The 26,772-nt window shown below is 43.3% G+C and overlaps 1 protein-coding gene across 1 annotated transcript; it reads right to left on the bottom strand.

Annotated features, from left to right (window-relative positions):
* Positions 1–1,249: 1,249 nt before the first annotated feature.
* Positions 1,250–26,772, bottom strand: LOC140353827 (mitochondrial adenyl nucleotide antiporter SLC25A24-like). The gene is made up of 10 exons (XM_072438574.1): positions 26,563–26,772; positions 20,575–20,701; positions 14,455–14,542; positions 12,948–13,059; positions 7,589–7,747; positions 6,280–6,432; positions 5,462–5,569; positions 4,747–4,914; positions 3,422–3,572; positions 1,250–1,478 (listed from the first exon to the last, which is right to left on the bottom strand). Exons 1-10 carry the CDS (start codon positions 26,749–26,751, stop codon positions 1,297–1,299), a joined length of 1,437 nt encoding a protein of 478 aa, XP_072294675.1. The 5' UTR covers positions 26,752–26,772; the 3' UTR covers positions 1,250–1,296.

The following is a 26,772-nucleotide window of genomic DNA, read 5'->3' as shown; positions in this document are numbered from 1 at the left end:
GTATATTTAATGAGGAACAAAAGTTTAACGTTCACAGCAGCAACGAGAAAGTTTGGAGTAATTTACTTTGAGATTTGTGAGTGAAGTGAGTTTAATCTGTCGTTTTACAGACAAACGCCACAATATCTAAATTTTCTGTGTAAATGTGTAATATGTAAACTCCAATGACATGACCTCAAGTGACCTTGTGGTGTTTTCAGGGCAGTTTTGGGGTCAAACGCCTGGATCGAAAATGATAAAAACAGCATAATGCACTTAACTTTGTAAAATATACATCATAAATATATATAATTTTAATGTGAAAAATAAAACTTGTCATCTGAGTGTGCAGTTATTTACATTTGCACCTCGACAGGTTTATCGCTGTGTTCTACAGTCTTCAGAGTTTTTTCCAGCTAAATACTCTAGTCGCCTCATTTTAATGTAAAGTTGACCAAGAATGTCGTCAGTAAAAGTCAGTTTTTCATTACAATTCAGCATTTTTCCCCGTCTTTTCCTTTAACATACGACGATCACGTGCAGAACCGTGTGTTCTCCCGGCTTCTTTTGACGGCCCAAAAAAAAGAAAATGGACAAATCTGGAATTATGTGTAAACCATAAACACACACCGAGCACGTTTCATTCAACAGGTTTAAACGACGGCGACAATAATTACCAAACCGTAATAACTTCTGATATTTATTTTATAATCTGCTGCTTAACCTGTGATAGAAATCTGGAAAAATAACCAGTTTTATCATTATATGATTAGATCATTGTATTATTTTATTATATTATAATTTTATTATTATTTTTAGTTTTTATTATTATATTATCATTTTACTATTATATTATCATAGTTTTAGCTGTTTTATGAAATTCACGCTTTCAAGTGGTAAAAAGGCACAAATATCACGTAAAACACCGACAACAGAAAAGTCCAAGCTGCTCTTTGTAAACGAGACGTTGGTCCCCGGATGTGGAAGCCCGGACGTGGAAGCCCGGACGTGGAAGCCCGGACGTGGGAGCCCGGACGTGGGAGCCCGGACGTGGGAGCCCGGACGTGGGAGCCCGGACGTGGGAGCCCGGACATAGGGACCCGGACGTGGGAGCCGGACGTCGTAGGGACCCGGACGGACGTAGGACGTAGGGACCCGGACGGACGTAGGACGTAGGGACCCGGACGGACGTAGGACGTAGGGACCCGGACGGACGTAGGACGTAGGGACCCGGACGTAGGGACCCGGACAGTGGGAGGGAGTGAAAGTGACGAGGGCGACACTTCCAGGGCGTGTGGTCTGCCGCTGGTTGCTAGGTTACTTCTGAATGCCCAGGCCCAAGCGCATGTACTCGTAGACCACGTAGCTGATGCTGACGGCGGGTATGACCTTCATGAAGTTGGGTAGGATGCCCCGGTAGAGTCCGAAAAAGCCCTCGTTCTTCACGATCTTCTTGACCATGCGGCCCATGGGCTGCTGCTCCGAGCCCTCCACCGACGCTGAGGCCAAATGGAGAAACACAACACTTAATTATGTCCACAAGAGCGACAAACAAAGTGAGTTTTATTTGTTTAAAAGGGAATTCAAAAATGTTTATCATAGACAGAGATGAGCTACGAGTTGATCTTCATGTGTCGTCTTGGGCAGAGGCAGCGTGACCATAGCAACGGTAAAGGCCGGTGCAACATTTAAAATTTAGCTTAAAAAAACAAAACAAAAAACAGTGGCAACCAATCACCAGCAGGGAGAGCACCAATATCCAATAGAAATGTACACTTTTAAATGATTATTACAGTTTACATTATTCCTACAGATACAGATCACTAACAATAATTATCTTTAACGCTTCTTCTTAAGGACAAGTGTAAAATGTCCCAGAATGCATCGCTACATTCAGTACACTACATTAGACTCATATTCCGTGACATTTTCAGAGGTTAACGTGTTATATTTCTCGACAGTGATACAATAATCAGCTTTGAGGAGGTTGTGTTGCTGTTGTAATCAAGAAGTAAAAAATGAACGTATCATTGAATTTGACAGTTTTGAATCATTTTTATAAGTAATTTCTAAAAGGTGGAGGCTGCGGAACCTTCTTTTTTAAATGTTGTTGTTTTTGTCAGTGAATCTATTGTAAGAGTTGATCTGGAGCTGTGCAGATGATGTGGAATATAATCACTACATCTGTTGCAGTGACATCTTCATTTACGTGTTGCGCTGAAGATCCAACTCTTTAAAGCGCCTCCTACAGGTCGGACAACTCATTGAACTAAAACGAAGAGGTAAATATAGTTAGAATTTTGCTAAAAAATATTTTTTAAAATTACACAGAATAGCAGATTTTTTAGGTTCATAATTTCACTTCCTGTTTGTAATTGATGACATCACAGTAGGAAATTACCCAGCAAACACTGGGCAAAACTCATCTAATGTCACAATTAATTTAATTTGACAAATAGAAAATATATGAGAGCGACTTTTAGCGACTTTTTAGAGAGTCAAAAAAGTAGGGTTTTTGTGTAAATTAGGTGTGATGTCCCTGCTGTGATGTCACTTCCTGTCATTTTCGTCATTTTTAAAAAACTTTTCTCCACAAATACCTGCTTGATTGGTGTAAAACTATAATTTATATGTACAAATCATAAGAACCTGTCATAGGCACTTTAAGGCGACAGAATGAGCCCAGCAGCTCGATATCGCCCCCTGTGTACGAGTGCTTCCTGTGGTCGCGCTCCTCCGTCATGTTTAAACGACAGGGCGGAGCAGCCAGGGTGAAATGACCCGTGAAAGCCAAGTACACATCGCGGCGTCAAATTTGTGCCCGACGCAGAAGTTAGACGCCTGTACATTTGAAGACAAATGCCCCGGACGCGCGTTCGACGCCCCGGACTCATGTCCGTAAAATACACTCAGCAGCAGACGTGCTTCCGAGTCGTCCTGCACATGCTCAGTGGAGGAGTTGTGCTGTGTTGCTTTTCTCGTCGTGTAAATGGAGGGTCATGGCTTCGGTTTATTAACTTTACAAAGTCCAAAAGTGGAGGCGATGGGCCCCGGGGCCCGTCTGGGACCCGCATATACTTCAGAGCTGAGCAGAGTTTAGTCAATATTTGCTCCAAGAGCTGCATCTAAAGATTTTTTTTAAATCTTTTGTTTTGGGTCTTTTTCCGGGTCGTGCGTAGCACATCATCTCTGATTGGCTGCTGCGGAACAAAGCTGAACATGTTGCGCCGGCCACTTTGGACGCCTTGGGCGCCTCATACGCGCGCTCAAAGCGTCGAGAGCGTACGAAAACGCGCCGCAAAAACGTAGAAATCGCGCCGTGGAAAACGCAGGATGCGTTTGACGCGCGTTTACATAGACTTTGAATGTAAACTGGACGCTTTGGCCGCCGCGGTGTTAAGGCCCCTTTACTCTCATGTGAACACCGTGAGCGTTCACGTACCTTGCGCCTGCATCCGCGTGCGTACGAGGGCGAGCGGGTAACTGGCGATCTGCCCACACGAGCTGGAGACGGTGCCACAGCCCAGCAGCACCAGGATGCCCGGGTTCGCCGTGTCTTTGGCGTAACGGGCCAACCACATGTTCTTCAAACTCTGGAGCGTGAGGAAAAGAGAAATCGTCACGAGATCAGAAGAACATTAAGGTCAAGCAATAACAAAGTAAGTAAATAATGTTACATAGTACGTCTTTAAGTCTTAAGAAAGTGTAGTTCATGCTCACTGATCGTTTTGTCTGTACTTTGTAACTATGACGGCGCCTTGGATGTACCTTGGCTGTACCCTAAATGTACCCTAGATGTACCCTAGATGTACCTTAGAAGTACAGTACCTTGGATGTACCTTGGATGTACCTTAGATGTACCTTAGATGTACCTTAGAAGTAGAGCTGGGTTGAAAAAAATAGATTTTCCGATTTTTAATCGATTCGCATATTAATGACCGATTATCGATTCGTACGTCCAAAGATCGATTTTTTTTTTTTCTTCTTTTTTTCCCTCGGTCTAAAAATAACTCAAAAACAATCATGGCGTCGGACAGAGATGGTAACATTAGCGTAACACTTAAGACACCTGAGACACTGAAGGCGCCGATTTCGAGGAATTTCGGGTTCCGGGAAATAGAAGGGACCAACGAGCTGGACAAAAGTAAAGCGGTCTGCAAAAAGCACTGTGGTAATACCACCAACTTAAAGAATCATTTGCGGCGGCATCACCCTAACCTGTCCTTGGGACCGCTTTTGGGTGAATTCTTAATTATTTTCAAGCATAATAATAATGCACTGGTTAGTGTCCCAGTAGGAATCCACTGTTGCAGATGTAGTCACCTCAATGATGTCCTCCATTTATTGTCCTGAATTATCTTTCTTGAAGGTAGACTGACCCTTAACCTTTTCATCAGTCTTCCAGCCATCAATAACTACCAATATTTGTAAGATTTGCTGTTTAATATTGATATAATACTAGTTTTAATATGTTGCTTCTCTACACAATCATGAAGTGAAGGAAATGGTTCAAATACATTTTTCATTTTTAATAACATTAACCCCCGGATCGAATCGAAATCGGATCGATTTTGAAACGTAAAAATCGGAATTGAATCGATTCTTGAAATTTGAATCGAAATCCAGCTCTACTTAGAAGTACCTTAAATGTACCTTGGATACTCTTACTAAAGTAAACATGACTTTTTCTCGGAGCATTTGGAAGCAGACAAAATATTTTAAGTAAATATTTGAAAGTACAAGCGTGCAGAGTATGTGCGGCCTGACCTCGTACACGGCCAGGTCGATGCCGGCGTAGGGGATGATGCCCAGGATGTTGGGGAGGTACCCTTTGTAGAACGCCTTGACTCCTTCTCGCTGCAGGATCTTCTTGGCGCAGTCGAACATCCCAGAGTACTGCCCGGTCTTCCTCAGCGTCAGGCGGGTTTTCATCACCTGCGAACGGGAAAGAGCAGTGGGTCCGACGTGTACGAGCGTAACGTGACAAACGGAGCTTTAGTGGCAGTCAAAGCGCCCCCTACAGGTCGCACGGCTCACTGAAACTAAAACGCAGTTGAGATAAATATGGTTTGAAGTTTGCTAAAAAATCTAAAAAAAATGATCACAGAATAGCAATTTTTTTAGATTTATAATTCCACTTTCTGTACGTAATTAATGACATCACAGTATGAAATTACGCATCAAACACCGGACCAAAACTTAACAAATGTTTTAATTTGAACAACTAAAAACAAATGAGAGCGACTTTATTCAAAAAAGTTGTTACTATGTCTTAATTATGAATAAACATTTTCTACAGATTTTTCAACATTTTCTCCACAAATCCTGCTTGATTGGTGTAAAACTGTAATTTCTATGTATAACAGGTATAAATACACAAAATAAAGTCAAAAATAGACGATCGTAAAAACCTGTCATACGTCACTTTAAAACATTGCGTGTAAATGAAAGGTTCTTGTTCGAGATACTGGCTGTTGCTCACCTCCATGGGGTAGATGGCCGTCTGTGCCGAGGCTCCGGCCAGCGACCCGGCCATGAACCGCTCGTGCATCTTGACTTTGCCCGGTTCACTGGAGAGAAGCTTCTTGTACTGAAGACACGGCAGACGACAACGTCAAAGAAGTATGTAAAGTATTCACTTAACAATAACACTTTCGATCGTACCGCCATTTAGAACATAAAGTAGTTACTAAGCCTTGATTAAACGGTTTATTCATGCTTTATTTAGGTAAATACAAAGTGCAGCCATTACAAAGTGTTACCGGATACTTTGTACTTTGCCTTGTATTTTTTAGGGTTCAAAGAGAATCGACTAAAAACACAACCCTGTCGATCGATCCGTCGATTAAAACGACTTCGTGGAAACTTCATCTCTACATTGCTGTGCAAGTTGCAAGTGTTTGGACGGAAAAGTACAAGGAAACGGTGTCTTTAAACGTAACACGGCAGATTAAACTCAATAATTGACTCCAGAATCTGCAGCCAAACATCCTCCTTCTGCTGTCGTCCCATATAAATCCTCATCGAAATAAAAAAATTGTGCAACCGACACCATTAACTGACAAAACAACTAAGCACATCATATTTTATTAATCATTAGTTCACGACGCGATTTAAAATCTACATCAATTAATCGTAAAGGAAACATATGACTCAAAAAACGATGTAATTATTAAGATTTATTCACCTAAAACAAGAGAAGTCAGGTTTTATTTTTTGTTTTCTACTAAATAAACACTGAATAGGATTATTCAGTGCAGTTTTCTAGCTTGGAGAAGGTGTAAAAGAAGAGAAAAGAACCTGTTCGTAGGCCATGAACTTGATGGCCGTCTCGGGAGCGATCTTGAGGACGTTGATACCGTTTCCTCTCCATAGCGACGTGGCTCCGCCCTCCTTCAGCATCTGCTTGAAGCCCCCCACCAGGCTGATCTTGTTGCTTTTGGACGAGTGGACCTGGCCAAAAGCGGCGATCAGTTATTCTTTTTGGACGTTTTGACGTATTCATGTCGCCGTCTTTATCTTTTGTCACGTGTTCTAGAGTCGGTTTGGTCCAGCTCACGACTTCTCTCCAGGATTTAATTGTGAACGCAAAAATAATAACATGTATTTAAATAAAGTCAGAAGTGTTTTTGAAACTTAAACTAAAGTCACTCATGCTTCTAACAGAGATTTTATCAGGCATTTTTTGAGTCGTTTTGGCCGGGGTGCGACTTATACTCCAGATCGACTTATATGTGATATTATTTGTTATTTTCACACTGACAACCACAAGAGGGCGCTCTATGCTCTAAGCGACGCAGAAGAAGAATCTGGACTTCCTCTACCTCCGGAGTTTGTGGAGTTGTTTAGAAGTGACACAGAGGAAGAAGAATTCAATGGATTTAGTGATTTGGGGTAAAACTGATGCTTTGGTAAACTTGTTAGCATGTTCTTTATGCTATAGTTATCTGAATAACTGTTAATATGTTACGTTAACATACCAGACACTTACCACAGTTCTGTCTGTGCCTCATGTAGCTGAAGGTGTTAGCGTTAGCATACGTACACCTGTTTACCATGTTCTCTAATCTGTTATTATTTTAAACTGCATTTCAAGATGAAATGTCTGTTCTTGGTCTTGGATTTTATCAAATACATTTCCCCCAAAAATGCGACTTATCCTTCAGTGCGACAGTTTTTTTCTTCTTGGTTTTGAGCCGAGAAATTCTTTTAGTTCAGAAAATATTGTACGTATTATTTTTCTCAATAAGTACCGTATTTTCCGGACTATAAGTTGCACCTTTTTTCATAGGCCGGGGTGCAACTTATTCTTATTTATACTTATACACATATACTTTTACTCCGGAGCCACTTGTTATTTTCACACTTGCAACTGCATTTCATACTCCAGTGCAACTTATATATGTTTTTTTCTTCTCTATTATGCATTTATTGGCTGGTGCGACTTATGATCCGGAAAATACGGTAACTAACCAGTGCATGGAGCTCATAATGAGCATTTAATTGATAAATAACTTGTGTTTGCATTTGCTACTGATCAAAACTACAGCCATAATTCCTGAGTAGATTCTGTCATACTGGAGGAACTAAAAACTCGAGTGGCTCTGACCTGCATGAAGACCTTCATCCGGTCCAGCGGGGCCGTTCCAGTCCTGGACACGGCTCCGGCCATGGCTCCTGCAGAAAGCTGCTTCCACCAGATTCCTGTCGTCTTTTCCTCCTCTGTGAACTCGTCGGGGATCGTGAGACTGTCGCCAATGTCCAGCACCTGCACCAGGAAGTCACCGTTAAGCTAAAACAGTCTCATGTGCGGTGACCTTTCTGAACCGCCAAGCAGATAAACGACAGGCTAACACTGAGACTGAGGCTAACACTGTTTCTTTCCTTAAATAAAATGTTTCTGGTCCGTTTGTTGAGGAAATTAATTGTTCTGCAGCTGCTAAAGTGTCCCAAAATCTCCAACTGTTGTTAGCTAACTGCTAGCCAAGCTCTGCACCATCGTAGCACCAACTAGAAACTACCTTACATTTTGCCCTGTAAAAGGTCATTTGAGAGAAACCAAAGCTCTGTGGACAAAAAGTGGTGAAAAATTCCTTAAAACGGTGGTGGGCGATCCTCAACCCATCGATTTTTCCCTCCACTGCAAAATGTTAACGATTTCTCACTTGTTTCACAAATAAAATATAAGAGAGATCATAAGGCGCAAAATAACCCCACCGACGCACCACGCCACGCGAACGTTAGACATTTTGTGTAAACCAGCCTTCAAATTAGACAGTTTTGACAAAATGGCTACGTCTGAGCTAACGCCAACTTACGACAACGCATGACCGTTAGCTACTCGTAATAGCTGTCGTTTACACCTCCGCAGGTCCTAAAAGTCAATGTCTTGCCTCTTTCAAACGTAAAAATAAGGCCGTGGCTACAGAGCCGCGGCGCGGTCAAATGGCCCAGCAGTTTCAGGAACCGCGGCACTGACATATAGCCTCATGGCTAACCCTGATCCTGACCCTGACCCTGACCCTGACCCTGACCCTAACCCTAACCCTAACCTTAACCCTAACCCTGACCCTGACCCTGATCCTAACCATAACCCGGCGCGGTCTAAAAAGGTGCGGTCAAATAGCGCAGCAGTTTCAGGAGCCGCGGCACAAAATAACATGGCAGTTTCGGCCGCGCGCCGCGGCTCTGTAGACACTCCCTAAAAATAATGCAACAACTTCTTTAAAAAAAACATGGATTTAGACAGCTTTACAAACATTTCAAACTTACCACTTACCAAATACTCTGCGCACGAGAATAACAACAACAGACTCAATGCTGATGCGAGTGACTGTGGAAGCTCTTTCCTTCTCTCTCTCTTTCTCTCCCTTTCTTTTTTTCTACGGTACAGCGTAAAACACATCGTTTGATGAGGTACATCTACAGTAGGAGGCGGTAAATGCACTTTTCGCTCGGCTGCGAATTGCCATTATACTGGAATCGCTTTAAATTAACTTGTTTTGACTTTATTCGGCTGGATTGAGTGTTTTCGTCGTGTCGTGGCGATGTGTCTTGGCTCTGAGTCCCCCGGCTCCGGCCCCACCCCCCGGCTCCGGCCCCGCCCCCCGGCCAGTGCCGTACCGCGTTTACACAAAGGAGGAACTAATGAAACTGCGGAGAACAGTCGTCTTACCCGGAGATTGTCACGTTATCCCGGTGGACAGCCTAAGGAAAACGCAACGAGGCAGACGGGCTGGACGTAAACTCCGAGAGAAGAGAGGAGGAAACAGGAAGTCGGTTCCCGCCGTAGTCATGGGTAACGTGAGGTCCCTTCAAAATAAAATGACGGAAATAGCGAGCCTCATGCGGTCCCAGAGGATTTATAGGGACAGCAGCGTCTTGATTTTCACAGAGACCTGGTTAACAGCAGAAATGCCAGACTCTATTGTAGGTTTGGACAATTTTCATCTGCTGCAGGCGGACAGAACGAGAGAATGCGGGAAGAAAAGAGGTGGAGGTCTGGCGGTGTATGTGAACACGAGCTGGTCCAAACCCGAACACTGCACAGTGAAGGAGCAGCTATGTAACAGGGATATTGAACTATTGGCTATTGGCATGAGGCCATATTATCTTCCCCGGGAGTTCTCACATGTGATTTTGATCGCAGTCTATGTGGCCCCGTCTGCCAATGCTGAAAATGCTTGTGAAGCACTGCTCTCCTGCACTTGTAGGCTGCAAACACAGCACCCACAGGCTCTCTTCCTCGTCTCTGGTGACTTTAACCACGCTTCTCCCTCTTCTGTTCTACCAACATACACCCAGTATGTTACCTGCCCCACCAGGAACAATAGAACATTGGACTTGTTTTTTGCCAACACCAAGGAGGCTTATTCCTCTTCCCCCCTCCCTCCCCTGGGCAGCTCGGACCACAACCTTGTACATCTGAGGCCTGTGTATGAACCCATTGTGCGCAGGTAGCCTGTGGTGTCCCGTGAGGTGAGGATGTGGTCTGCTGAGAGCGAGGAGGCTCTGCGGGACTGCTTCAGCACCACTGTCTGGACTGAGCTTTATGACCCACATGGGGAGGATATCAACACCATCACAGAGTGCATCACGGACTACATCAACTTCTGTTTTGAGAACATTGTTCCCTCCCGGACGGTGCGGTGTTTTCCAAACAACAAGCCATGGATTAACCGTGAACTGAAGGCTCTGCTGAAGGAGAAGAAGAGAGCCTTCAGGTCAGGGAACAAGGAGGAGCTGAGGACTGTGCAAAAGGAGCTGAGGAGGAAGATCAGGCAGGCTGAGGCCGGCTACAAGAGGAGGATGGAGGAGCAGCTGCAGCAGAAGAACATTCAGGGATTGTGGAGGAGCCTGAAAACCATCTCGGGCTTCAACATCCCCCCTGCCCAGACAGAGGGGGATCTACAGTGGGTGAATGATTTAAATGCTCACTTCTTGAGGTTTGATCGGTCACCCGCCCCTCCCCCTGCACAGCTGCATGCTCCCTCTTCCACAGCTGGACAATGCCCTGCATCTGTTCTTCTTCGCTTATCTGCCCCGGACCATCAGCTCCCCACTTCGCCTGGACTCACCCATCCCCCCAGCACACAGTCCCCCTGCCAACCACTGACTGTCACAGCAGCACAGGTGAGGAGTGAGCTGATGAGGATTAAAGTGAGGAAGGCAGCAGGACCTGATGGCATCAGCCCCAGGCTCCTTAAGTCCTGCGCAGATGAACTGTGTGGAGTTATGGAGCATGTCTTCAACATGAGCCTGAAGCTGAGGGTGGTACCACAGGTCTGGAAGACCTCCTGTCTGGTACCTGTGCCTAAGACACCGCGCCCCAAAGACCTCAACAGCTTCAGGCCAGTGGCTCTCACGTCCCACCTGATGAAGACACTGGAGCGGCTAGTCCTGGACCACCTCCGCTCCACCGTGAGCTCAGCCATGGACCCGCTGCAGTTTGCATATCGGCCTGGCATCGGAGTGGAGGACGCCGTCATCTCCCTGCTGCACCGCTCTCTCTCTCACCTGGAAAAGCCTGGCAGCTCTGTGAGGATTCTGTTCTTCGATCTTTCCAGCGCCTTCAACACCATTCAGCCGCTGCTCCTGAGGGACAAGCTGGAGACGGCTGGTGTGGAGTATGACCTGGCAGAGTGGATCCTGGACTACCTCACAGACCGACCCCAGTTTGTGAGAGCCCGGAACTGTGTGTCTGACACTCGGACCTGCAGTGTGGGGGCGCCCCAGGGCACTGTCCTCGCGCCCTTTCTCTTCAGCCTTTACACTGCAGACTTCAGACATGACACGAACAGCTGTGTCCTGCAGAAGTTTTCTGATGACTCTGCCATCATCGGACTCATCACGGACGACGATGACACGGAGTACAGAGGACTGGCGCAGGACTTTGTGGACTGGTGTCAGCGGAACCACCTCCTCATCAACGCGGGGAAGACCAAGGAGATGGTGGTGGATTTCCGCAGACGCCACCCCACTGCCCCCTCACCAGTGAACATCCAGGGACGGGACATTGAGAGAGTGGACTCATACAAGTACCTGGGTGTTCATCTGAACCACAAACTGGACTGGACTCATAACACAGACGCACTGTACAGGAAGAGCCAGAGTCGGCTCTACCTCCTGAGGAGACTCAGAGTCGTAGAAGGTCTTCAGGAGTGGCCCTGTCACTCCAAAAGACCTGTGGTGGCATCGGCCCTCCTGTACGGTGTGACCTGCTGGAGCAGCAGCATCACAGAGAGGGAGAGGAAGAGGCTGGACAGAGTCATCAAGAAGTCCAGCTCCGTCCTGGGCTGTGCTCTGGACTCGGTGCAGGAGGTGGGGGACAGGAGGGTCCTGGCTAGATTCACATCTATGCTGGACCATGAGTGTCGCCCCCTGCAGGACACTCTCTCCGCTCTGGAGAGCAGCTTCAGTGAGAGAGTGATCCACCCTCGCTGTGTGAAGGAGAGGTTTTGCAGGTCTTTCCTTCCTGCTGCTGTCAGACTTTATAACAAACACTGTTAGTACTGAACACTCGCAATACTGACCTAACCATGTGCAATTCTGTCATATGTGCAATTGCTGTTGGAATTCATGTGCAATTACTGTGAAATTCATGTGCAATCTATGTGCTGTCGTGACACATATTCATGTGCAATTACTGTCGTGATCACATGCAATAGTATTTATGTATTTATTTATTTGTCTATGGGAGTTTTTTATTTATTTATAGGAGATCTTCTACTGAAAGTGTTTTTCAGACTTCCTATAAGTGATCTGTTCTTCTTTATCTACCTCTGTATCTACCTGCGTTGCACCAATGAAATTTCCCCATGTGGGACAATAAAGGAATATCTTATCTTATCCGCGGCCATATTCTGTACACGATGACGCTGACTGTGATGTCACAAAGAGATAGGGAAAAGTCTGGTTTCTGTAGCAACCGTAAAGAATGAAGTCTAAAGTCAAAGACGTACAACTACAGTAGGTGGTGGTAATGTAACGCTTGGATAGAAACCGCCATAAAACGCAAAGGAAGAAGAAGAGAAGCACAGAAACAGTTTTTTTCCCTTCTCTTTTTTTAACGGTAAAGCGTAAAACACATAAGACGCACAACTACATACAACGCACAACTACATACAACGCACAACTACATAGGACGCACAACTACATAGGACGCACAACTACATACGACGCACAACTACAAAAGACGTACGACTACAAAAGACGTACGACTACAGAAGACGTACGACTACAGTAGGTGGCGGTAAATGCACCTTTTCAGTCGGCTGTGAACTTCCATTAAAAGCAACACAACAACAAAAACAACAAACAAAACAAATAAATTTAAATTATGAATAAATAAAATTAATCAAAACAAAAAACAAAACAATTCTAATAAATAAATAAAATCATTTTCCTGCGGGGCTCGACGCTTAGGTGACCGCTCTCAGGGGCCCTCAGTGGCCCTCAGAGGCTCTTACCGTGGAGTGTTTCCAGTAGCGGATGATTTCCTGCAGGTTTGTGGCCGAGTTAAACAGGAAGTGCTCTCTCCACTCGGACCAGTCGACCGTCATGGTGCCGTCCACGTCGATGCTACGCAAACACACACACAGGGGCATGTTAGCTTTAGCTTTAGCGCTTACAATCACAGACGTCCAAAAGCTTTTATCATTTACTTCACAAACTAAACAATCCACTAGTAAGACCAATAATACTTTAGTCCTGTTGTATTATCATTAAAAGCATGAAAAGGAACCGTTTAATGATTGAATAGAGGCAATAAGTGACATTTATAATCCAAACATTTGTATAAAAGAGAAACGCTTTGGCACCATAGAATCGTTCATCGGGCGAACGGAGAAAGAAAACACACTTAAACAAATGTTTTCTAGAGAGCAGCGGTAAAATAAACACGACCACTAAAGTAATCTTTGTTCAAATATAATGTTTTTACCATTTTTCTTACAGTAAATGGCGTTGAAAAAGGAGCGTCATGGCAAACAGAAACAAACACAAAAAATAGGAAGAAAAACGCAGTAATAAACAATAAGATTCTGTTAAAAGTTCAGTGGGAAAAGTGGGAAATGCAACTAAATAATTGATCACCTAATGACACGTGAATAGAGCTAATAAAATGAAAAGCCACTGATTATGATACAGATTATTAAGATAATAGCTGGTAAAGCGATTGGTCGTAGGCTTACCTGAAGGAGACGCTGAAGCCGGACTCAACTATAACACTATCTTACAACAATGTCCACTCGATGAACTCGTAAATGTGTTTTCTACTTGAGTTGGAGTCTTAAATGTCTGTTATCAGTCCGTCACACACGACCACACCCCAAAACTTTGAGTTACTTTTACAGTTATAAATAAAAACATGAACTTTAAAGAGCTTTTCCACGTACTTAGACGACTGATGATTTGATTTAGACTATAATATTTTGTCATCTTTTTTCCCCCACATCATATTTTCACTGACAACAATTTCATGGACAAAAAGTACAGTATTTTCTGGACTATAAGTCGCACCAGCCAAAAATGCATAATAGAGGGAAAAAAACATATATAAGTTATCAAGACCAGGAACAGATATTTAATCTTGAAATGCAGTTTAAAATAATAACAGATGAGAGAACATGGTGAATAGGTGTACGTATGCTAACGCTAACACCTTCAGCTACATGACGCACAGACAGAACTGTGGTAAGTGTCTGGTATGTTAACGTAACATATGAACAGTTATTCAGATAACTATAGCATAAAGAACATGCTAACAAGTTTACCAAAGCATCAGTATTACCCCAAGTCACTAAATCCACTGAATTCTTCTTCCTCTGTGTCACTTCTAAACAACTCTGCAAACTCCAGAGGTAGAGGAAGAGCAGATTCTTCTTCTGCGTCGCTTAGAGCCTAGAGCGCCCTCTTGTGGTTGCCAGTGTGAACATAACTAATAACAAACCGTCTCATATCGTCTTGTAAAATTACCTCTGCAGAATCTTCTGAGCCTCTTCTTTGCTGATGTCCATACCCAGGTCAGACAACGACTGCTTTATCTCCATGATATCTATACGACCTGCGGGAGAAAAACACATGATATCAAGTTCACACAAATCACATAAAAACTGGGACTAACCCGCACTGTCAGGGCAATCAAGGCAAGCAGTGATTGACCAATAAAACATAACATTAGCGCGTGTCACAACTGTATATAAATTGTTCCAAAATATATCCAAATAAGCCTGTTTTCCCCTCACTTCTGTAGCTGAAGCTTGGTGTGTTTTAAGATAAGATAAGATATTCCTTTATTGTCCCACATGGGGAAATTTCATTGGTGCAACGCAGGTAGATACAGAGATAGATACAGAAGAACAGATCACTTATAGGAAGTCTGAAAAACACTTTCAGTAGAAGATCTCCTATAAATAAATAAAAACTCCCATAGACAAATAAATAAATAAATACATAAATACCATTGCATGTGATCACGACAGTAATTGCACATGAATATGTGTCACGACAGCACATAGATTGCACATGAATTTCACATGAATTGCACATGAATTCCAACAGCAATTGCACATATGACAGAGTTGCACATCAGTATTAGGTTAGGTCAGTATTGCGAGTGTTCAGTACTAACAGTTTTTGTTATAAAGTCTGACAGCAGCAGGAAGGAAAGACCTACGGAACCTTTCCTTCGCACATCGAGGGTGGATCAGTCTCTCACTGAAGCTGCTCTCCAGAGCAGAGAGAGTGTCCTGCAGGGGGTGACACTCATGGTCCAGCATAGATGTGAATCTAGCCAGGACCCTCCTGTCCCCCACCTCCTGCACCGAGTCCAGAGCACAGCCCAGGACGGAGCTGGACTTCTTGATGACTCTGTCCAGCCTCTTCCTCTCCCTCTCTGTGATGCTGCTGCTCCAGCAGGCCACACCGTACAGGAGGGCTGATGCCACCACAGAGTCATAGAAGGTCTTCAGGAGTGGCCCTGTCACTCCAAAAGACCTGAGTCTCCTCAGGAGGTAGAGCCGACTCTGGCTCTTCCTGTACAGTGCGTCTGTGTTATGAGTCCAGTCCAGTTTGTGGTTCAGATGAACACCCAGGTACTTGTATGAGTCCACTCTCTCAATGTCCCGTCCCTGGATGTTCACTGGTGAGGGGGCAGTGGGGTGGCGTCTGCGGAAATCCACCACCATCTCCTTGGTCTTCCCCGCGTTGATGAGGAGGTGGTTCCGCTGACACCAGTCCACAAAGTCCTGCGCCAGTCCTCTGTACTCCGCGTCATCGTCGTCCGTGATGAGTCCGATGATGGCAGAGTCGTCAGAGAACTTCTGCAGGACACAGCTGTCCGTGTCATGTCTGAAGTCTGCAGTGTAAAGGGTGAAGAGAAAGGGCGCGAGGACAGTGCCCTGGGGCGCCCCCACACTGCAGGTCCGAGTGTCAGACACACAGTTCCGGGCTCTCACAAACTGGGGTCGGTCTGTGAGGTAGTCCAGGATCCACTCTGCCAGGTCATACTCCACACCAGCCGTCTCCAGTTTGTCCCTCAGGAGCAGCGGCTGGATGGTGTTGAAGGCACTGGAGAGATCGAAGAACAGGATCCTCACAGAGCTGCCAGGCTTTTCCAGGTGAGAGAGAGAGCGGTGCAGCAGGGAGATGACGGCGTCCTCCACTCCGATGCCAGACCGATATGCAAACTGCAGCGGGTCCATGGCTGAGCTCACGGTGGAGCGGAGGTGGTCCAGGACTAGCCGCTCCAGTGTCTTCATCAGGTGGGACGTGAGAGCCACTGGCCTGAAGCTGTTGAGGTCTTTGGGGCGCGGTGTCTTAGGCACAGGTACCAGACAGGAGGTCTTCCAGACCTGTGGTACCACCCTCAGCTTCAGGCTCATGTTGAAGACATGCTCCATAACTCCACACAGTTCATCTGCGCAGGACTTAAGGAGCCTGGGGCTGATGCCATCAGGTCCTGCTGCCTTCCTCACTTTAATCCTCTTCAGCTCACTCCTCACCTGTGCTGCTGTGACAGTCAGTGGTTGGCAGGGGGACCGTGTGCTGGGGGGATGGGTGAGTCCAGGCGAAGTGGGGAGCTGATGGTCCGGGGCAGATAAGCGAAGAGGAACAGATGCAGGGCATTGTCCAGCTGTGGAAGAGGGAGCATGCAGCTGTGCAGGGGGAGGGGCGGGTGACCGATCAAACCTCAAGAAGTGAGCATTTAAATCATTCACCCACTGTAGATCCCCCTCTGTCTGGGCAGGGGGGATTTTGAAGCCCGAGATGGTTTTCAGGCTCCTCCACACTCCCTGAATGTTCTTTTGCTGCAGCTGCTCCTCCATCCTCCTCTTGTAGCCGGCCTCAGCCTGCCTGATCTTCCTCCTCAGCTCCTTCTGCACAGTCCTCAGCTCCTCCTTGTTCCCTGACCTGAAGGCTCTCTTCTTCTCCTTCAGCAGAGCCTTCAGTTCACGGTTAATCCATGGCTTGTTGTTTGGAAAACACCGCACCGTCCGGGAGGGAACAATGTTCTCAAAACAGAAGTTGATGTAGTCCGTGATGCACTCTGTGATGGTGTTGATGTCCTCCCCATGTGGGTCATAAAGCTCAGTCCAGACAGTGGTGCTGAAGCAGTCCCTCAGAGCCTCCTCGCTCTCAGCAGACCACATCCTAACCTCACGGGACACCACAGGCTGCCTGCGCACGATGGGTTCATACACAGGCCTCAGATGTACAAGGTTGTGGTCCGAGCTGCCCAGGGGAGGGAGGGGGGAAGAGGAATAAGCCTCCTTGGTGTTGGCAAAAAACATGCCGCTGAGCAGTACTGCAGGAAGCTTGGTTCTTCTTCTTCTCCTGCAGCTGTTCAGGCTGTGGCGTGTTCAGAGGAGAAACGAAGCTTTAACTGAGCATGTGCAGAGGAGAAGAGAAGCCCTAATTGAGCATGTGCAGAGGAGAAGTGAAGCAATAGCAGCGCCAAGTTTCAACAACCAGACTTTATCTTTTAGAGACAAGTCTGTGTTTGTATCTCAGTTGTTCATGTTGATAATGATTAGAGGTTAGTTAAAAATACAGGCAGTTTAGCTCAGTAGGATAGACATTCGCTCTTAACCCCCGGGTCCAAAGCCCACTCTTGCATAATAGTCCTTTTGGTCCCACTCATCAAAAGGGACACACTCTAGACCTGGTGTTTTCACTTGGCCCGAGTGTTGCTAACCTCTGTGTGGAGGATGTCCATATGAGCGATCATAGCTGTGTTTTGTCGGTGTAATCCCTCATTCCCATTGTAGATCTTCCTGTAGTCTACAATGGGATCCTGAACCCCTGGAGAGGTAGAGGACCAGTACCAGGACATTTAGATGTTAATCAGGTACTCAGGGTGGGTGAGCCAGGGTCTCACAAAGACAAAGGGGAGACTAATAGCCCATTCAAGGGTTGAATAGGCTCGGTAGATACCAAGAGGGTAAGTTTCTGTTGAAACAAACAACTCTTTCCTCTTCAGGAAGGCTCCTCCCAATGGGCTGGACTTACCACAGAGTATAAATATCGGAGTTCTCGACCTAAATTCTTTTATTGACAATGACTCTTGGATGAGAGTCGAAACGTCTATTTTTTCTAACTGAGTCCAGATGACTACAACTGAAGCTTTTTCTACTATAGCTGTGTTTTATTTGAATTGAACTTTTCTCCTGAGCCTGTGCTCTCAAACATCAGGTCTCAGAGGCGCATTATCACTGCAAATACAGCCGTCCAATTTTCTGCTGTATTTGATCCTCATTTGTTTATGAATTGACTTGATGGACAGTTTAATTAATTCCTTTAGCAGCCACTGTTTATCCATTTTAGATGAGGTGGCACCTGTAAAATCCACTTTGTCATCACAGAAAAAAGTTTGTCCTTGGATAAATGAAGGTATCCTAAATCTAAAGAGACTATGTCGGAAAACTGAGCGTCTGTGGAAAACCTCCAGTCTTGAGGTCCATAGGTCACACCTCAGAGATCTTGTATCATCTTACAATGAAATGATGGAAAGAGCTGATTATTTCCGCCAGCTAATAACATCTAACAAGAAAAACTCCAAAGTGTTGTTTGACACTATAAATTCTATTGTTTGTCCTTCAGCTACAGTGACTCCTGTTTCCTGCAAAGCTGACAGCAATGAATTCCTCAGGTTCTTTATCGATAAGATCAAGATGATCAAAGACCAAATCCCACCCCTTTTGTGTGATAAACCTGTTTCTGCGGAGCCTGTTTCCCAAAACTGGTCTTCTTTTAAGCCTGTCACTCTAGAAGACATCTCAGCTCTGGTGACCAAGATGAAACCCTCCTCTTGTACATCAGATACCCTTCCCTGCAGGCTCTTCCTCAAAGTGTTTGATGTTACTGGCCCCTGGGTTACCAAAATGGTAAATCTCTCTCTTTCTACCGGTGTGTTTCCTGGTCCATTTAAACATGCCATAGTTGAGTCTTTACTGAAAAAGACAAACTTGGACCCGACAGACCCCAAAAGTTTCAGACCTATTTCAAAGCTGCCGTTCATGTCCAAAATCCTTGAGAAGGTGGTCTCTGAACAATTGTCAGATTTCCTTGATCAGTCAAACATTCACGACTCTTTTCAATCTGGTTTCCGCAAACATCATTCTACGGAAACCGCATTGCTAAAAGTGTCCAGTGACATTATGTCTGCTGATTCTGGAAAATGCACGGTTTTAATTCTGTTGGATCTGTCTGCAGCCTTTGACACTGTCGACCATCATATCCTGTTAAACAGATTGAGGGACCTGATTGGACTATCAGGGTCAGTTCTTCATTGGTTTTCCTCATATTTGTCCGGTCGGAGCTTTAGTGTCGCTGCAAACCAAATAATGTCTGACTCAGCTGATCTGTTGTGTGGAGTTCCTCAGGGCTCCGTTTTGGGTCCCGTCCTATTTCTGCTTTATATAATTCCCCTGGGATTGATCATTAAAGAGTTTAGTGATGTGTCCTACCACCTGTTCGCTGACGATATTCAGCTCTATTGCGCTTTTAAACCTTCTGAGATCCAGAAGCTGAACTCCTTGGTCAGTTGTTTAGTGCAAATAAAACAATGCTTGAGCAAAAACTCCTTGCAGCTAAATGCAGACAAAACAGAAACTCTGATTATTGCCCCTGATGATGTCATTCCAGGTGATTTAGGCCAGACTACAAAACCAAAACTTAGAAACTTGGGTGTTGTCTTTGACAAAGACATGTCTTTAGAGCACCACTCCAAGCTGTTGACGAGGAACTGTTTCTTTCAGTTGAGGGAAATCTCTAAGCTCAGGAAAATGGTGTCTCAAACTGATCTGGAACTTATAATTCATGCCTTTGTGTCTTCACGTTTAGACTATTGTAACAGTTTGTTTTCCTGTCTTAACAAGAAGGAACTCTCTCGTCTTCAGCTGGTCCAGAACTCTGCAGCGAGGATCTTGACTCGCACAAATAGAAGGGCCCACATTTCACCCATTCTAAAAGCCCTTCACTGGCTGCCGGTCTCCTACCGGATACGTTTTAAAATTCTTGTTCTGACTTTTAGAGCTTTAACTGGTCAGGTCCCATCGTACATTATTGATCTGATAAAACCGTACACTCCCTCTCGCTCACAAAAGGTGCTATACAAATAAAATTGACTTACCTACTTACTTATAGATTTGCTCTTTTTTTTCCACTTTTGTGTTATTCACTAAATATTGATAAACACCACAAGTCTGCTTATCCATCCACCCTACTTCTAAACCAGGACTAAACCTAAACCAGGTCTAGCTCTGAAAAAAACTGTTCGACAAATGTCACATTTTGTCCTGTGGGATTTTCTTTTAGTATTGACGCTTCTTCAGATGAGTATCTAGTTCCGATACTAGTTTAGTATTGATTAGTATTTAATTAGATACTTTTGACAGTGATTGTTGTCTTCTAACAGACGTATTACAATTGTTTAATTTCAACAGTATGTAGTTTAAGTTTGATGTTAAACGTGTCTGAGGATTCTTATTTCAAATCCTTTTTTATCTCTTACTTGTGATATTTGTTCTGTTCTGTTTTGGCTGGAGGAACTTTAAAGAAACGCTCTGAACATCACGCGTCGGCTCTGTGTTTTACCGTCGTTGTTTCTATCCAGACTCTTGAAGGTGAGGCGCAGCTTCTTCTCGTGTTCTCTCAGATATTTGGAAAACTCTGCGAAGTCCAGGCCCTCGTTTCCGTCCTTGTCGCCGGAGGAAACAATTTTCTAAAAGTAGACAAAAAAAAAAAACACAATTTTAATTATTTATGTGAGACAAACAGAATTGGATAAAGTTGTTTTGTCGATTTGTCTCGTCGTACGTTTGAGAAAAGGACTTTGTTTGCAACAGTTGAGTCTTTTATTAGTTTTGTCATTTCAGATTCTGCTGGACGTGTTTAAAATGTGAACATTATAAAATATCAAATTGAAAATCGAAAAATCACAATTAGATATTTTTCCCAAATTGTGCGGCTTAAAACTGCCTGAATTGAATGAGAGAAAGTTAAGTATTTTACTTTTTTTTAGTGTCAGTAATGGTAAATAATAGTGATGTTTCTTCTCACAATCACATTTATTTCATTTATTAGTATTTTATTTACCAGTATTTTATTTACCAGTATTTTATTTACCAGTATTAAATACTGGTAAATAAAATACTGGTAAATATTTCTTTTTATTTACCAGTATTTTATTTATTTCAGCACATTTTAAAAAAAACAACCCCACACAAAAAAGAACATTTAAAACTGTAAAACGGATTGAATAATGAACAATAACGTATTGGTTGTTTAAAGGCGTAATGGACAATTTTTTTACTGAATAAATCTGAACTGAGGACGTCCTGGACCCGGTGGAGATTATTTACATCAAAAACACTAAAGTCACACATTTTCTCGTGTCATTTTATGCGTTTCTTGCTCTGCCCGAGTCGTAAAACCTCTTCCACCGATCGTGGGGGGTTTTGTGTAATCCATATCGATTAGATGCGATTAATCGATTAACCTGAACCCGATACAATACTCATAAACTGTTCACATCTCCGGAGCCTTTTCCTCACGCGCCGCATAGGGATGCATACCTAAACCCACGTTCAGGTTCAAGTCCGGATTCGAATCCAGAGGTTTAGGTTCAGGTCCGGACCTAATGAGTCCGGCTGAACTCATGCCATTTTGCATAATGTTATAACAGCATAACACAAGCTACTTCGCTAAATTAAGTTGAAGACATATGAACAAGGACGACTATCAAACACAAGGCTTAACTGCAGAGTGAAATAAACTCAACTTATCTGGTTTATTCACTGTTTTTTAACAGAAGTTACAACTTACAAATCACAAGCTGCGGGCTGCTAAAACACATTCATGTGTTTTACTAGAGGAACAACTTCCGAACAAGAGCATGTTGAGTATTGGTATTGGGGCAGCTGTTTCAGCTGATACTATGTTTGTCAAGTGTGTTACTGGTTTGACTGGGCTGTTTCCCACACTTGAAGTTTAATGCCTTTAGATACATTTCCACTCTTTAATTTTGCAGATCCATTGGCATCAAAGTCATGTAAAAACCTTCAAAAACTAGCATAACAGTCAACTCGAACCACTATAAATCAATCAACTTAGCAGTATCAAAAATAGAATATGAAAATATTTTACACGACACACAATACATCATATTAACAGCATTAAACACAAGACCATATTTAACATCTGTAGAATACAAATACTATTACAAAATATAAGCTCCAATTAATTAATCCAGCATTTAAACAATATTACTTTGACTTAGTATTTACTTAGATGTATAAATATGTATATTGCACATTAACCCACCTAAATAAATGCTACATCACACCACAACATAACAGTTATTTTATTCATATTGTAGCGACCCTAGTCTCTAGTGCGTGTGGTCTCTGGGGCGGAGCTAAGAGCAGCTCAGGAGACGAGAGTTTACGTCTTTTCTAGCGCGAATTCCGCGATCTATGGAAGGTTTAAGATGGTTTAGATTCTAGAACGTAAAGGATATAGAATGTGAGTGGTAGATTTTTAATGAGTCCAGAACCGAATCACCGGGGTTTCGTTTTTTTTGGACCTGAACCGAAAAGTTTTTACAAGTCTGGATCCGGTCCGTCGTAGCAGTACGCATCCCTAGCGCCGCAGGACAAAGTTGACTCTAAATATATTAATGACTTAATATAAAGATCGTAGTCGTTATCTAAAGCGCCCGTCGTAAATTCCATCGCTTTATGACTTTGTGAGTCAGAGTTTATCGCACAAATGCAGCGCTCCTGTCGACGCGCTGGACTTTACAAGTGTTTGTAAAGGGGACCATCCCAGCGTGAACTTTGAGACACATTCAGTCACAAATCCGGCAGAACTCTTTCGATCAATTAGCGGTTTGCAAAAGGCCAGAGAATAGTTTTATGACTCGCATTGAGCCGCGATTCCACGAAAATGACGCGATTCCACGTGGAAACCGATTCGTATTTGGCGAAAACACACTTTAGTCCGTGATCACGCTCCTCGAACGACTTCGCTTCAGCTTCACCTGCGTCTTTTCCTCGCTAATCGCTTAATCGAAAATAATAATCGCTAGACTAATCGGTTTGCAAAATGATGGTTAGTTTAGAGGTTTGAGGACACAAATGTTCAAATATTTCCTGTTTCATCTTGAGGTAGTTCTGATGTTTTGCCCGAGTCATAAAACATCTCCTCTCTACAAGGGACGTCAAGATTATTCAATTAATCGCTAATCGCCAGCAACAATGAGTAATATCCGTGCGATATAGCCTCCAAAGAAGTCAGACTGGCTCGTTCTGTGACAATATCATCACTTTTTCATTGGGAAAGTTTGATTTGGTGAAGCTCGACTAATGAAACGTGACAACAATTGTGAAACTGTGATGTTTCTTCTCAGCAAAAGGCAAGTTTGGGAATGTTTAATAAGAATATCACAAAATGAGTCTACGAGTATCTCAATATCGACGAGTTGCGATTAATGTGACGTTCCGGGTGTTGTCTTGATTACACGTTTTGAAGTGGGACGATATCAAAACGACTTCATGTCACTGACAGAATGACCGTGAAGCCGGATAATCCCGGTAAACTCTTTTTTTAAAACGATATGCTAAATATTAAACCTGAACATTTACTCAAGTCGATTTAGTGCTTACTTTAGATTTAGTCTAAACGTAAGAGTCAAAAAGACTGAAATATTGTAGGTTTCTGATCTGACAAACTGATAAACACTGATGTATTTCCGATCTAAACCACAGCATTTGCAGTTTTTGTGCAGAATTTGACAAGATATTTTGTTGTTTGTGGCATTTAAAACATGTGCAGCATTTGTGATTTGAGTCAACGGCAATAGTACAATTTTAAAATACAATAGTCTGTTTTATCCCCTCTGTTCTTCACATGCCTCCCCCTTATATTACTATTGTATTCTTTACTTATTTTGAGTTCTCTCTGGTCCCGTTTTTTCTCTTTTTTTATGTTTAAATAATAATTTGACCGAGGCTCCCCCTGTGGCTCTGCCCATGGCTCCGCCCGAGGCATCACCTGCAATGTTTACTTTGAAGTAAGAAGTATTTTAATCCAAGTATTCTGTTCCTAATCCGAAACTACTGTACTGTGGTACTATGTTGACAGAGTAAAGATAAATAGTAGTATTACTGTCGTAGTAGTAGTGTAAGAGGAGGAGTAAGTGTAGTAGTAGTGTAAGAGGAGGAGTAAGTGTAGTAGTAAGTGTAAGAGGAGGAGTAAGTGTAGTAGTAAGTGTAAGAGGAGGAGTAAGTGTAGTAGTAAGTGTAGTAAGTGTAGTAGTAAGTGTAGTAAGTGTAGTAGTAAGTGTAAGAGGAGGAGTAAGTGTAGTAGTAAGTGTAGTAGTAGGTAGTAGGTAGTAGTAGTAGTAGTAGTGTAAGAGGAGGAGTAAGTGTAGTAGTAGTGTAAGAGGAGGAGTAAGTGTAGTAGTAGTGTAAGAGGAGGAGTAAGTGTAGTAGTAAGTGTAGTAGTAGGTAGTAGTAGTAGTAGTAGTGTAAGAGGAGGAGTAAGTGTAGTAGTAGTGTAAGAGGAGGAGTAAGTGTAGTAGTAAGTGTAGTAGTAGGTAGTAGGTAGTAGGTAGTAGTAGTAGTAGTAGTGTAAGAGGAGGAGTAAGTGTAGTAGTAAGTGTAAGAGGAGGAGTAAGTGTAGTAGTAAGTGTAGTAAGTGTAGTAGTAAGTGTAGTAAGTGTCGTAGTAAGTGTAGTAGTAAGTGTAAGAGGAGGAGTAAGTGTAGTAGTAGGTGTAGTAGTAGGTAGTAGGTAGTAGTAGTAGTGTAAGAGGAGGAGTAAGTGTAGTAGTAGGTAGTAGGTAGTAGTAGTAGTAGTAGTGTAAGAGGAGGAGTAAGTGTAGTAGTAGTAGTAGTAGTAGGTGTAGTAGTAGTAGTAGTAGTATCAGTTTTATTCTCATGCTTTTAACACCACTTGACTTTGTGTCTTTTATTCATTTTGTTTAATTTATTTGTATTTCATCATCTTTTTAATATTTCATTTGTAGTAGTAGTAGTAGTAGTAGGTGAAGGTGTTGTAGTAGTATTAGTAGTAGTAGTGTAAGAGGAGGAGTAAGTGTAGTAGTAGTAGTACAGTAGTACAGTAGTAGTAGTAGTATTCTCATGCTTTTAACAACACTTGACTTGTCCTTTGTGTCTTTTATTCATTTTTATTTAATTTATTTGTATTTCATCATCTTTTTAATATTTCATTTGTTGTAGTAGTAGTAGTAGTAGGTGAAGGTGTAGTAGTAGTGTAAGAGGAGGAGTAAGTGTAGTAGTAGTAGTAGTAGTACTAGTAGTAGTACTAGTACTAGTAGTAGTAGTAGTAGTAGTAGTAGTAGTAGTAGGTGTAGGTGTAGTAGTAGAATCAGTTTTATTCTCATGCTTTTAACACCACTTGACTTGTCCTTTGTGTCTTTTATTCATGTTATTTTACTTATTTGTATTTCATCATCTTTTTAATATTTAATTTGTTTCTTTGAGCTGTTTGAACTAAACCTTTGTTTGAAATCGCTGTTATTACTTATAAACTACCTTGTATTTTTAAAATGTGCTATACAAATATAATCACTTTAGAGTTGTAGTTTTACTTGAGCGTTCGACACATTCTGACACATTTTCTTCTTTTTAATTTTCAATGATGTTGAATTAAAACCAGGAACTAATACTATATTGTGTATTTAAGATAAGATAAGATAAGATAAGATATTCCTTTATGCTGTACTATTACACTATAACTATGTAACTACATTGCACTATCATTTCCTGGTTGCAGCTCGTGCTAAACAAGTCAAACGATGGACATTATTAATACAAACTGCACATAAACATCTGCAAACTGCATGTAAAGAAACAGGTTTGTGCAAGTGTCTCCTGCCCTCGGCGAGTTATTAAGATTCCAGGACTCTTTCCCAATTACTTAATTTTAACCTCCACACATGTAAATTAGAGCCATTTTTGACACATTTCACACACACTTTAACACATTCTGCCGTATTTTGCGCACATTTAGAACACATTCCATACACATTTTGCCACTTTTAGCACACATTTGCACAAACTGCCACTTTTAGCGCACACTTTGCACACATTTCACGCACACATTTCACGCACACATTTCACGCACACACACTTTGCACACACACTTTGCACACACACTTTGCACACACACTTTGCACACATTTCACGCACACACTTTGCACACACACTTTGCACACACACTTTGCACACATTTCACGCACACATTTCACGCATACACTTTGCACACATTTCACGCACACACACTTTGCACACACACTTTGCACACACACTTTGCACACACACTTTGCACACATTTCACGCACACACTTTGCACACACACTTTGCACACATTTCACGCACACATTTCACGCATACACTTTGCACACATTTCACGCACACACTTTGCGCACACACTTTGCACACATTTCACGCACACACTTTGCACACACACTTTGCACATACATTCCACACTTTTCACGCACACTTTGCACACATTTTGCACACACTTGGCGCACACTTGGCGCACACTCTGTCCCGTACCTGCGCGCCCCCTTTGCCCGTGCTGAAGCCCATCCTGGCCAGGCCTCGGCGCAGCTCGGACACGTCCACTCTTCCATCCTTGTTCGTGTCCAGTTTGGAGAACAGCTCCTCGTACGTCTGCGGCTCCTCATCTTCCGGGGCCGCGCAGTGACAGTCCGAGAAAAACAACTTCCTCACGGATCCAAACATGTTCAGGAAGAACTGAAAGAA

Source organism: Eucyclogobius newberryi, unplaced genomic scaffold, assembly GCF_026437365.1.
Source record: "Eucyclogobius newberryi isolate DKJ021-1_F unplaced genomic scaffold, fEucNew1.0.hap1 SCAF_9, whole genome shotgun sequence".
Classification (NCBI taxonomy): Eukaryota; Metazoa; Chordata; class Actinopteri; order Gobiiformes; family Gobiidae; genus Eucyclogobius; species Eucyclogobius newberryi.
Note: the sequence above shows the minus strand (reverse complement) of the source record. Positions and strands in the feature narration are given on the sequence as shown.